We start from the raw sequence: 14348 nt of genomic DNA, 5'->3' as shown, positions 1-14348 counted from the left end.
GTTGTTTTTGTGTGAATCTGATTCCGGATCTGGTCTAGGATTGAACATGGCATTTGCTGCTCATGTCTGTTTCGTCTCCTTTTATCTGGAAAAATGCTCCAGTCTTTGTCTTCACGTCATTGACATTTTTTTTTAAATTTTTTTTTTAAGATTTTATTGGAGAAGGGGAACAGGACTTTATTGGGGAACAATGGTCAAATTGTTGTCCTTTCAATCTTAGTTGTGGAGGGTTCTGTTCAGCTTCAAGTTGTTGTTCTTTCAGTCTTAGTTGTGGAGGGCGCAGCTCAGCTCCAGGTCCAGTTGCCGTTGCTAGTTGCAGGGGGCACAGCCCACCATCCCTTGCGGGAGTCGAACCGGCAACCTTGTGGTTGAGAGGACAGGCTCCAACCAACTGAGCCATCCAGGAGCTCAGCGGCAGCTCAGCTCAAGGTCCCGTGTTCAATTTTTTAGTTGCAGGGGGCGCTGCCCACCATCTCTTGTGGGATTCGAGGAATTGAACTGGCAACCTTGTGGTTGAGAGCCCGTGCTCCAACCAACAACTGAGCCATCCGGGAGGTGACTCAGCTCAAGGTGCCGTGTTCAATCTTAGTTGCAGGGGGCAGAGCCCACCATCCCTTGCCGAACCGGCAACCTTGTGGTTGAGAGGACAGGCTCCAACCAACTGAGCCATCCAGGAGCTCAGCGGCAGCTCAGCTCAAGGTCCCGTGTTCAATTTTTTAGTTGCAGGGGGCGCTGCCCACCATCTCTTGTGGGATTCGAGGAATTGAACTGGCAACCTTGTGGTTGAGAGCCCGTGCTCCAACCAACAACTGAGCCATCCGGGAGGTGACTCAGCTCAAGGTGCCGTGTTCAATCTTAGTTGCAGGGGGCAGAGCCCACCATCCCTTGCGGGACTCGAGGAATTGAACTGGCAACCTTGTGGTTGAAAGCCCACTGGCCCATGTGGGAATCGAACTGGCAGCCTTCGGAGTTAGGAGCACGGAGCTCTAACCGCCTGAGCCACCGGGCTGGCCCATCATTGACATTTTTGAAGAGTACGAAGTGGTGGCTTATATAGAATGCCCTCAGTTTAGTTTGTCTCACTTTTCCTCATGATTACTTCAGGTTATACATTTACCACAGAAATGCAAGACAGGTGATTTTGTGTTTTGTTTTCCTCAGTACATTCCATCCAGAAGCTCATATTGCCAGTTGGTTCCTTTATTGTTGCTGTTAACTTGCCAGGTTTCTCTGCTTTAATGTTAATATATGTTTTATTTGCAATGAATATAAGGTCTGTGGGGAGAGGAGGTATTTTGAGACTCTTAGACCATCCTGTTCCCCTTTAAACTTTCAGACAATGCTCTTAGTATCCTTTGAATGAATCTTGCCTGCATAATAGTTATTGTTGGATGGTTGCAAAATGGTGATTTCTGCTACCCCCAACCTGATCATTTACTCTTTACTTACCAGTTAGTCAATCTACTGTAAGGAAAAGCTTTTTTTCCTTCTTCCACCCCTTCCTCGTTCTGTCCTGATCACAGATCCATGGGCTCAAGGATTGCTGTTTTAGTCAGTAGATTATAATCTGTTGTTATTATTCATATTCATGCTCAGAGAGTCTCAGATTTGGCCATGGGACCCCTCAGGTTGTCTTCCTCATCTTGGAAATGTCTCCATTACTTTTTGAGCACTTCCTTATTTTGTGGTGTTAGAAAATATCCCCGTTATAAACTTGCCCTGCTTCGCCGTGGAATCAGCTGATTCTTCAGAAGCCCTGGTTCCTTCTAGGGCTAATGGTTTTTAGAAACTAAGTTCTGGGGCGGAACTAGCTCACTGATACTGGTGTTGCTTTCAGACCCTTTCAGTGAACAGAGTTGGGAAGAGTGGCGGTTTCATATGGTTCAATTCAGTGTGTGAATTTTATTTTTTAAAGTCATATCAGCGTGAATGCTGTTGTTACTTAGCTGAATAAGGTTATAAACTGAGGACTCGTCTGTCCATATATGGGTCTCAAATAATTGCAGCTAGGGGACACTGGACAGCAGTGTTGATTCTGCGTCACCAGCATGAGAATGTGTAGTTGGTGTTTGAAGGAACAATGAGGTTACGTATGTTATTTTCCAATGGCTGCAACAATGAGATGTGATAGGAAAATGTCTGCACTTTCCATTGCTGACAGCCTCACCCAGACTGCTACTTACTGTGGTTTATTGTCTGTGTTCGTAATTGAATACAATGCAGAGTTACAGTTAGAGGTTAGGAAAACAAAGATGTCATTTTTTCCATCCAAGTTTACATTGATTCTGTCTACCCCAGACCCTTAGGGATGACCCTGGCTTAAAAACTCATACTTTAAAGTGAACAATGTTTTTAAGCCCAATTAGTTTGCACAAATTGCAGAGTGCTAAGGTTGTGACGTTTTACAAAGAAACATCAGAGGTTAGCCCTTACGCATATTAAAATAAAGGGACCCACAATTAGAAGCAGTATCAAAACTCCCTGTGCCCCCGCCCCTACTCATCCTGGCAGTGATCTGCCTTCCCTCCTTTTGTCCCTTCTGTTTTATCGGGAGAACCGGATGAGAGCGAAAGCACGGCTCAGTTTTACTGTCACGACTCTCACAACTGGGACCTTGGCAGCTGTCCAGTATCTGTCTGCCAATGAATTTGCTGCTGGCAATTTGATGGGAGGTTGGGGGACAGGGAGGGGAGGTTCTTGGCCTTCCTCCATCCTAGATGTTACCAGCAAGATGGCTCTTTAGGATCCAGGTTTCAGTCTTGTTGTTACCATCTGGATACTTCGAATCAGTCAGCGTGTCCCCTGTTTGAACCTCTTAGAGGACCCCAGGTGCCTGTGCCCTCGAGCCTAAGGAGGCAACCAGGGATGCAGAAGGTTGGGCATTTTGGATTGTGATTTCCTGTTGCTGTAATGTGGTAAGCTGCTGGAGTCAAGAAACCTGGCTGTGTACACTGAAATGATTTGCCATCACAAAGCTTTTGTGCTCTTGCCTTAAGGACAATCCAGCTGAAATCTTGCAATTCTTGTATTATCATCTTCCCCTGTAATTTCCCAGTGTCTGTCTGGAATCAGCTTAGCCATGAGGGCCTGGAATCTTTAGAACAAGACACTTCTGACAGCGATCTGCATGAGTACAGTCGTGTATTGTGACTGAGAGAAAGACACCAGCAGACAGTGTTTAAGGGTGGGAGAGTTCTTTAATGCCAGAGGATTTGGAAACCTGCAGAGGTGCTGACCCAAAACGGGACTGTGCAGCTTCTTCAGATGGGTGGGCAGGCCCCCTGGGTGTGCAGGTTCCCCAGGGTGTTGACCTGTGCAGTCAAGGATTCCCTGTTGGAATGAACTCACATTTTCACCTGCAAACTTCATGCACCCCCTTCTGCTGACTTTGGTTGTGGGTAAATCTGCTCATCAAGTGTAAATAACAAAGACAAAGCAAACCCAGCTCATTTGGAATTGTTTCTAAGAGAATAGATTGTTATTTTCAGTAGCGCACCTCTTAGTGGGGCTTGATTTCCACTCACCGGAGTCTTTCTTTACCACCTTCTGACGGTCCCTTCCCGCTCCCTATGCTCCAGCCACACTGGCCTTTTCTCCCCATTCCTTGAAGTTGCTAAGTGTGTCTCTGCTTGTGTTCCTTCTGCCTGGAATGCTGTGCCAGCAGCTTGTCACATGGCTGCCGCCTCCTTATCCTTCAGATCCCAGCTTGTCAGCTCCTCAGAGGGACCTTCCTCTTTATCTCAACTGTTTCTTGTATTTATTGCCCTTTATAGCTTCCATCCCATTCTGTAATTACAGAGGGTGCCAAAAAATGTGTACATGTTTTAAGAAAGGAAAAAACTATTAAAATTGTAATAATATATACCGATAACCAAAGAAGAATACAAGTCACGTTTGACTTCAGCAGTGACAAGAGGGGCTCAAAGTGGTTCCCATCAGTGTCCAGACACCTGATGACGGCGAACTACTGCTTGAGCAACGTTGACCAAAGTGTCCACTTGTACACATTTTTTTGGCACCCCCGGTGTTTTATGTATTTATTTTTTGCTAGTTCATTTAGTTCTCTTATTCTCTTCCAGTAGTCTGTAATTTCCCCAGTACCAGATACAGTGCTTCATACACAGTATACGCTCAATAAATATTTATTGAATGACGAATGGATGAATTGTGACGTGGCTGAAGAGCTACATTGTGCACAGACTTGTATGTACTTCAGTAACAATGGCATATTTCTCATGCGTGTCAAAGTATTTTTGTATGACAACGACACAAATAGAGGTAACTCTAAGGCTTCTGTTTAACTGGAGTGTGGACTATGGGGTAAGAAAACATCCCTCTAGTAGTCAGTCATTTGGCTGGTACAAACTTGCTGAAATGCATTTGAAACATACCATGTTAACTCGTGATAATGTTGTGTCTCAGTTTGAGTATCATAATGAAGTCATGCATCAAATGGTCTGCTGCACGCCTGCAGTCACCGTATGACAGGGATAGAGATTCTGTAGTAACTTCATTGACATTTCCTCTCGTGAGCTTTATTATTCTTGTTGCCTCTTCATTTTTCTCCTTGACCTTTTATTATTGTTTTTAACACTGTCACTCTCTCCACCTTTTCCTATAGATTTTATTAATCCTCAAGAAACTGTTTTTTCGTTTCACTTAGGGAATTTGATATGTAGCATTTCTTAAATCTTTATGAATTTATTTAACCTTCTATATCTTAATCCAGTGGTAAAGCAGCAGTAACCTATGTATATTTATATTCATGTTAGGAGTTAGAATATAGTCCATACGACTACATCAAGAGTTTATACCTTTTTATTCATTCGTTTTTGCTTGTGCTTCTTCCTGCCACACAAGTGCCAGTTCATAAATAATGTACAGGCTTTGCCAGCGGTAAGAATGGAATTGGACCTGCTCTCTTACCTCCCGCTTAAGAAATGGTCAAGAAAAACGAAAACCCTAGATCATCGTTCTTTTCCTTCTCCCCGTTCTATCCCTAGAGCACTTAGAATAGACAGCGGTCAGCTGATTTGAGGGTGTGGGACAGAGAGAAGGATTTCGGGGAGGCAGGCTGTGGTGCTGCATCCTTGAGCAAACTTCCCCTCCCCCCGCAGCCCGCCAGTCCCCTTTACCCTTCTTTGTCCCCGCGCCAGAGGAGGGAGCGACGCCCCGTGATCAGCCCATTTCCAGCCCTCCACTTAAATCGTGTAAGTCTTGGAGCTCCAGCATGTTTAAAGTTGGAAAAGCAGAATATTACATCAGAATTCCAGGCAGAGGGAACACAAGTAGATACACACTTAGCAACTTCAAGGAATGGAGAGAAAAAGCCAGTGTGGCTGGAGCCAAATGAGCGAGCATAAGGGAAGGAGGAGCGGGAAGGGACCGTCAGAAGGTGGTGAAGAAGCCGACTCTAGCGAGTCGAAGCCTGTGCCTGCTAAGAGTTAGAGCGGCCAGTTTGAACATTTACTGGGTTTCCTGAACCATAGACCCTATAAAGTAACTCAACATGCAGAAACTTATGCATTATATTTCCTATAGGAAACCGGGCTTTACATATACATTTTCGAGAGAAGTTACCTTGTACTTGACCTCTTTTGCCAGCAGTGGTTTGTATGCTTAGTTATGACCCCTCGTGCAAATGCAAAGGGCTTCAAAAGGAGCTGCAGTAATAAGTCTTCTTTTACCCCGTCTACCTCCCCTACCCGAACACACACACACACACACACACACACAGTTATGCAGGCTCTTTTACAGAAATGAGCTCTATATACCTTGGAGATTGATATATATCAATATATGAAGAGACTCAAAATGTTTTATACTCAGCAGTCACTGTATAGCGCTCCCATCATTTATTTAGGTGGCCCCCATTGATGGACATTAGGTGGTTTCAGTCTCTTGTTCTTACAGACAACGCTGCAGGGAATAAACCTGTACACTTCGTCTGTGTGATACACGTTGAAGAGCACAGGCACTTGTCATTTTGACCGTTGTCACTAACTGGTCCTCCATAGAGGAAGCCCCGTTGGTACCACCAGCAGCAGCGTGATGAGAAGGCCTGTTTCCTCACCCGTCTCATAGATGCTCAATGTCCTCAGTGCACTCTCGCCTGCATGCCTCTCAGGAATGATGTTGGATGGACAGCATTCCATGTATTTTAGAGGCGTTGTATTTCTTTTCCTAAGAACTTTCTGTTATGACTGTTGCTCGTTTTTCCATAGCATTGTTGGTTTTTTTCTCACTGATTTGTAGATGATTGCATATTAGTGATGTTAGTTAGCCCTTAATCTGTCGTAAGGGTTGACATTTTTTTTCCCCCAGTTTATTCTCATAATATGTTTTATTATCTATTAGGGACTAGTCCCCACTACTCTTCTGTTCCATCATTTTCCTAATTCCTCTAGTTTATCCTTCCATATGAACTTGAATTTCAATTTGAGAAGAATTAAAAATTCTATGATCATTGTCATCATTGCCTTTATTTTAGTTTTTTTCAATAATGCTTTTCTCTATATAATCTAAATAATGATAGACTTTAAGTAGATTCTGCTAGCATAATATGACACTGAAACATTATGATCAACCCCAGGCTTTTCTTACACGTTAAAGATTGTGTGTTAGGACTTTGTACTTTTAGATAAGAGGACACAGAGGAAAGAATTAAAGACTCAAAGGTTGCTCTCTTCTAGAAATAATTCCATGTTTTCTATTCTAGTAAGCAGCAGTTTGCATAACTAAAAGTTCCCTTTAAGTTTCCATAATATTTAGAGTCCTACATATTCGTTCTTTCTAATACTGTATATAGTACAGAGGTATTTTTGTCCAACAAAAATTATTAGTCTCTTTTTTTAGTAAAAATTTTAATTATCTTACTTTCAGGGTGGCTTATGGAGTTTTGGAGGAAATGGACTTCCTTATGCTGAAAGCTTTGGAGAAGTTCCTTCCGCTACAGTGGAAATGTTCTTTTTAGAAGCTTTAGTAAAACATTCTGAGGTAACTTACATTTTCAAAATATGGTTTATTTTTATCACATTGAAAAAGTTACACATTTTCTTTCAAGGGAAATTATCCTTGTTTATTACAAAAGAAAAAAAGCTAGTTGCTTGTTTTTAAATTTCTGCTTTTCTTCCATTTAATTGTTCAAAATTGATCATCATTATTTAGCACAAATACATGAATTTCATTTTTGCGAAGTATTTCTAAAAATGGATTTAATTGCAACCCATTGTCTAAATATGGCATTTACCTTTGAGTTATGCTATCTTCAATTACCTTTCTCAAATCATTTATACAAATAATATTATCAGGTAGTTAATTTCCATTAAAACATTTGCCAAAGGTGTGGTAAGATAGAAGAAAAGAAATATTTAAATGACCAAATTTTAACCATACCATATATCAATGATTTTTAAACTTCTTGGTATTATGGCAAGTTTTCTGTCATGATCATAGTTTGATTTTAAAAAGAAAAAGGTAACAAACTTTGTGGTGCTCAAGCATTAGTGCATAAAAATCATTCAGGAAGCACATTAAAAATGTGCATTTCCTGCTCACCTTCAGCGATTTTAATGCCCTGGACATGGGTAGTGTGTGGGAATTGTGTTTGTGGCAGGCGTCCCTGATGAGGCTGTTGCCAGTGGTCATCCCACAGCGTGACAGACATCATCCTACAGATGTAAACTCTCCAGTTCAATTTGGGAACCATTAGATGTGGCTCAACAGCTCGGTGCTTTCTGGTCATCTTAGTTCCCACCTGTGGAATTAGGAATTGGGCACAAAGCAGTTAGTCTTTAGTGTTGGACAACAGAAGGGAATGTGAGTTTGTGATTTAATGACTAGTTTCTGAAACAGTAGATGCATCTTCAGTAGAAAGTCCAGTGCATGGAATATAATAGTTACTTTTCCAGAAGCCTCTGAAGTTACTACTTAGCTGATATATGAGCTCTGACAGTTAAGTTTGCAAACTTGTTGCAACGATGTTGCTAACCTTTTTTGATACCAGAGAGATTATTCATCAGAGGGAATTTGTACCAACTGTACAGTTAACCTAGTTTACTATTTGGAAGTGCTGAAAAGGCTGCGTGAAAAAGTTAGACGACCTGAACTTTTCGCCAACAATTCATGGCTCTTGCATCACGACAATGCACCAGCTCACACGGCACTGTCTGTGAGGGAGTTTTCAACCAGTAAGCAAATAACTGTATTGGAACACCCTCTCTACTCACCTGATCTGGCCCCCAGTGACTTCTTTACCTGAAGATAACAGAAATATTGAAAGGAAGACATTTTGATGACATTCAGGACATCAAGGGTAATATGACAACAGCTCTGATAACCATTCCAGAAAAAGTTCCAAAATTGCTTTGAAGGGTGGACTAGGCGCTGGCGTCAGTGCATAGCTTCCCAAGGGGAGTACTTCAAAGGTGACTTTAGTGACATTCAGCAGTGAGATATGCAGCATTTTTTCTAGGATGAGTTCGTGAACTTAATAGTCAGACCTCATATGTCTAAAACGCATACTTTTAATTACATGTAAAAATGGGATAAGATTTAATAAAAAATCAGAGAATGATAATTGTTGCATATACGTGACATGGTGTCATGTTAGTGAGTAAAACTAGTGGTAGGAAGAGGCAAGACCATGCTGATGACCTTGGCCAACTATAATTACTTGTGGGTCAGTTCTGTTACCTAACCTTAGTACATATATTTCCTTTGGCTCTTTTTATCTCTTTTCTCCATTAAAAATTCATATCCCATTTTCTTTTTACTTGATCTTTCTCTTTAAAGAATTTTCCGCCTCCCAAGTTTAGGCCAGCCCCATAGCTGTGGGCTTGTGTGAGCAGATGTTGCTTACCTCTGTGTGGGAGTTCCTGTTTGCAGAAGCACAGTCTGCCACTCCCATGGGGTATTTCCTGTTACCAGGTGGCAGGTTTCTCAATGGTAGAGAGCCATTTTGAAGTAATTTTAAGTCCATCAAAGTATCACTATAAATTGAAACAATTCTGTAATAATGACATTATCAGTTTATATCTGACCAAGAGCTAAACAGAGTAACTTTAAGAATAAAAATTTCAGAAGTCCTGGTGAGATATGACTTAAGTTTTTTCAGTGATTTTGAAGCACTTCCCATGTAGATAGGGGTTTGTGTATGTATTTAAATCAGCTGAGAGTTTTGGGTGGTCTCTCTGGGTCTCTGTCCTTGAGCAGGAGCCACGAGCTGCCCCATCATCATGCTGTTACCTGGTTAGTGAATTTGTACAACATAAAATGAGTTTTCATTAATTTATTGTGCTAGATACCCACACATTGTGATAAAATTGAAGCAAATGGAGGCTTGCAACTACTTCAGAGGCTGTACCAACTTTACAAGGACTCCCCTAAAGTCCAAAGAGGCATAATGCGTGTCGTTGGAAATATGGCTTTAAATGAACACCTTCATTCTACTATAGTTCGCTCAGGTAACAACTTTACATGTTGAGTATTTTGGATCCAGTCCTTTGTTCTCTTACCTCCACCCATTCATGACACATTCATTTTTCAGTAGACTGAAGAGTTTGCTTAAAGTTAGTTATGGATCCTTAGGGCGTGTCATTTCAGTTGAGGCAGGGAATTGCTTGAGATGTGTGGGTCATCCACACCCAAGATAATCAGTGTGTGGACAGCCACGGGAGAGCAGTGTTTGCCGGGACCATCTCATTGGTGATGTCTTTGATATGAATGATTATTAGAGACCAAGATCTGGGTGCTTTGTGTGCTTATTGGTCCTGGGGTGTCTTTGTGCTTGGCCCTTCCAATGGGAAAGGCTGCACATGCACGCACATACATGCACACACATCTGCGCATATGTACAGCTGATCCTTGAACAACATGGGTTTGAACTGGTCCACTTCTCTGCGGACGGTTTGCAATAACCACTGTGGTGTTTCGATCTGTGGTGGGGAGTCTGTGGATGCAGAGGACCGACTGTACGATTGAACTACGCCATTTTATGCAGGGGACTGGGGCGTCCACGAATTTGGGTATGTACCAGGGTCCTGGAACCAAGTCTCCACGGGGACTGAAGCACAGCTTAAGTTTTGGGGGAGTCAAAAGTTATATGTGGATTTTCTACTGCGTAGGGGGTGGTCAGCGCACCTGATCTCCTCGTCCAAGGGTAAACTGTATATGTATGTGTCATACATGTACATATATTAGAAATTATGAATTACATTTAAGTGTCTTTTCATCAGCAGAAAAGGGGTCAGCAAACCTTTTTTTATAAAGAACTATTTGCTGTGGGTTTTATTTGTCCCTCTTTTTATAGATTCTTAAGGTGGAAACTTAGATCACTGATTATAACTTTTTTTCTTGTTTCAATTACATATTGCTCTGTATCAGACCACCCCAAAAATCTGGTTAAAACAAGTCATGCATTTTTCTTGTGAATCTGAAATTAGGACAAGGTTGAGTAGCGAAGGCTTGTCTGCTCTGTGCAGCGTCAGTTGGGGCAGCTGAGCCGTGGGACAGAGGATACACTTTCAAGACGGTGGCTAGATGGGAGGGGTTTGGGGATGGAGGAGAAGGTAAAGGGATTAGAAAGTACAAATTGGTGGGCACAATATTGCCACTGGGGTACGAAAGACAGTTGGGGGAATATAATCAATAATGTTGTAAAGATTTTGTAGGATGTCAGATGGGCACTTGTCTCATTAGGGAGACCACTTCATGGACGGTGTAGATGCCTGACCACTGCAGTGTACACCTGAAGCTGAAGCTGAATAACTGTAATTAAATATATATGTATTTATAGTCATGGGAGTACAGCCAGGGGAATAGTCAGTGGAATTGTAACAGCATATACGATGTCAGAGGGGTAGTAGATTGGGGGAGGGGGGTTATCCCTTTGTGAGGAGGGTAAATGTCTCGTACATTGTTTTGTACACCTGAAACTAATAAAAAATAAAAATAAAGCAATTAGAATGAAAAAAGAAGATCACTTGCTCAAAGGGCTTGCACATTGGTACTGGCTATCAGGTGAGAGCTCAGGGGGCGCTGGGGCCATCTGGTTCCGCTCCCCATGCACCTCTCCTGTGGCTTTAAGGAAGCATGATGGCTGGGCCCCAGGGCAAAAGTCCTGAGGGAAAGCCAGGTGTAAACTCTTGCCTTTTGTAAGCTAGCCTTGAAGGTAACTTCTGCCACAATCCATTGATTAGAAACTACTGTGTTTCCCCAAAAATAAGACCTGGCCAGCCAGTCAGCTCTAATGCGTCTTTTGGAGCAAAAATTAATATGACCCGGTATATTATATTATATTATATTATATTATATTATATTATATTATATTTTATTATATTATATTTTATTATATTATATTTTATTATATTATATTTTATTATATTTTATATTTTATTATATTATATTTTATATTATATTTTATATTATATTTTATATTATATTTTATATTATATTTTATATTATATTATATTTTATATTATATTTTATATTTTATATTATATTTTATATTATATTTTATATTATATTTTATATTATATTTTATTATATTATATTTTATATTATATTTTATATTATATTTTATATTATATTTTATTATATTATATTTTATATTATATTTTATATTATATTTCATATTTTATTTTATATTTTATTTTATATTTTATTTTATATTTTATATTATATTATATTTTATATTATATTATATTTTATTTTATATTATATTATATTTTATATTATATTTTATATTATATTTTATATTATATTTTATATTATATTATATTTTATATTATATTTTATTTTATATTTTATATTATATTTTATTTTATATTTTATATTATATTTTATTTTATATTTTATATTATATTTTATATTATATTTTATATTATATTTTATTTTATATTTTATTTTATATTATATTATATTTTATATTATATTTTATATTATATTATATTTTATATTATATTTTATATTATATTATATTTTATATTATATTTTATATTATATATTATATTATATATTATATTATATATTATATTATATATTATATTATATATTATATTATATATTATATACTATACTATATTATACTATATTATATTATATTATATTATATTATATTATATTATATTATATTATACCAGATCTTATATTATAGTAAAATAAGACCAGGTCTTATATTAATTTTTGCTCTAAAAGACACATTAGAACTGATTGTCCAGCTAGGTCTTATTTTCGGGGAAACACGGTAGGCACTAAGGCTAGCCCATATTCAAGAAGGGATGTAGAAGGGGTTCAGGCTCGGTCACTTCTAATATAGGTATTTAAAGCTGTAAATTTCCTCCATCCTGCTTTAGATACATTCCTCAAGTTCTGGCTATATTGTGTTTTTATCATTCTTCAGTTTGAAATATTTTCTAATTTCCCTGTGATTTCTTTTTTTTGTCTCATGAGTTATTTAAAAATGTGTTCTGTAATTTACAAATATTAAAGGTTTTCTAGACATCGTATGTCTCTGATTTCTAAATTAATATTCCATATCTTCAGATAACATACCCTATGAGATTTTAGTCTTTGGAAATTGACTGAGACTTAGTTGATGGGCTCTCTTAGTTAAGGTCTGTCTTGGTGAATGTTCTGTGTGCACTTCAAAAGAATAAGTATTCTGTAGTTGTTGGGTGAAGTGGTCTATACATAACAATTAAACCAAGTTGGTTGATAATATTGTTCAAACTTCTCTAGGTCTTTACTGAGTTTTGTCTAGTTCCATGAATTACCGAGAGATGTGTTAATTTTTCAGCTATGATTGTAGATTTGTCTGTTTCTCCCTTTAGTTCTGTCAGATTTTTCTTCCTGGTGAATTGTTTACTTTTTATTATTAAGTAATGTCTCTACCTGTCACTGGCAATACTTCTTTTCTTTAAGTCTACTTTGGTATTAACATAGCCACATTGGCTTTTTCTTATGCTTGCTATTTGTGTTGCATATCTTTTATCTTTTTGCCGTCTTCTTTGGCTTTCATTTTTCTGACTTTAAAAAAACATCCTTTATTGACAGTATATAGTTGGATTTTTTTTTTTTTTAAATCCAGTTTGATGATCTCTCCCTTTAATTGGAGTGTTTTGTCTCTTTACCTCTAATGTAATTACTGATATTGTTCGGTTGTATGTATCATCTTGCTCCTTCTTTCTGTTTTCTCACTGTGATTTTCTTTTTCTTTCTCCTTTCTGACTTTTTTTGGGTTACTTGAATATTTTTTACATTCTATTCTTTCTCTTCTTTTGGCTTTTTATATTTTTAGTATTTTTTTAATGGTTGTGTCCTTGACTTATCAGTCTATCTTGAATTAGTTTTAGAACACTTCATATACAGAGGGTGCCAGAAAAATGTATACACACTTTAAGAAAAGAAAAAACTGACTATATAAAGTTATAGTCAGTATATACCTATAACAAGAGATGAATACAAGTCATGTGTGTGTATTTTTTTGGCATCCCTGGTATGAGATTCTTACAATAATATAAAATTCAGTTTACACCTCCTGCCATCCCTTGTGGTATTGTTATATTTTATTTGTATGTATGTTATAGACTTCGCAATAGTTATTTTTGTGTAAAATGAAGTGATATTTACTATCTTTTTTATTTACATACTTATAACATCCAGTACTCTTCCTTCTTTTCTGTGTATCTAAAGTTACATCTGATGTCATTTCCCTTGAGCCTAAAGGCAACAAATTCTCTCACCTTCCATTTTCTGAAAATGCCTTCATTTCACCTTTAGTTTATTATTCCGGGAAAGATATTTTCCACGGATAAAGAATTCTTTGTTGACAGTGTGTTGTCAACACTAAAAATGTCATTCCACTCCTAGTGTCCCGTGTGTGCTGAGAAGCCCTTGCTCCTTACTCCCACTTTTTTTTTTTTTTTTTTTTTTAATACAGGATTTTATTGGGGAACAATGGTCAAATTGTTGTCCTTTCAATCTTAGTTGTGGAGGGTTCTGTTCAGCTTCAAGTTGTTGTTCTTGCAGTCTTAGTTGTGGAGCCAGCTCAGCTCCAGGTCCAGTTGCCGTTGCTAGTTGCAGGGGGCACAGCCCACCATCCCTTGCGGGAGTCGAACTGGCAACCTGTGATTGAGAGGACAGGCTCCAACCAACTGAGCCATCCGAGAGCTCAGCAGCAGCTCAGCTCAAGGTGCCGTGTTCAATCTTAGTTGCAGGGGGCAGAACCCACCATCCCTTGCGGGACTCGAGGAATTGAACTGGCAACCTTGTGGTTGAGAGCTCACTGGCCCATGTGGGAATCGAACCGGCAGCCTTCGGAGTTAGGAGCACGGAGCTCTAACCGCCTG

General features: G+C 38.8%; 1 protein-coding gene across 6 annotated transcripts in view; it reads left to right on the top strand.

The window, feature by feature from the left end:
• The window catches only part of SERAC1 (serine active site containing 1), a 61400-nt gene that overhangs the window by 32745 nt on the left and 14307 nt on the right, over positions 1–14348 (top strand). For all 6 annotated transcript variants that reach the window (XM_074333756.1, XM_019749382.2, XM_074333755.1 and 3 more), the window contains 2 exons: positions 6883–6996; positions 9302–9464. In XM_074333756.1, coding sequence (XP_074189857.1) covers positions 6883–6996; positions 9302–9464 — 277 coding nt within the window. The remainder of the gene's footprint in view (positions 1–6882; positions 6997–9301; positions 9465–14348) is intronic.

The sequence above is a fragment of the Rhinolophus sinicus genome, linkage group LG05, assembly GCF_036562045.2.
Source record: "Rhinolophus sinicus isolate RSC01 linkage group LG05, ASM3656204v1, whole genome shotgun sequence".
In the NCBI taxonomy this organism is placed as follows: Eukaryota; Metazoa; Chordata; class Mammalia; order Chiroptera; family Rhinolophidae; genus Rhinolophus; species Rhinolophus sinicus.
The sequence above is the reverse complement of the archived record's forward strand: the minus strand, read 5'-3'. Positions and strand labels throughout refer to the sequence as shown.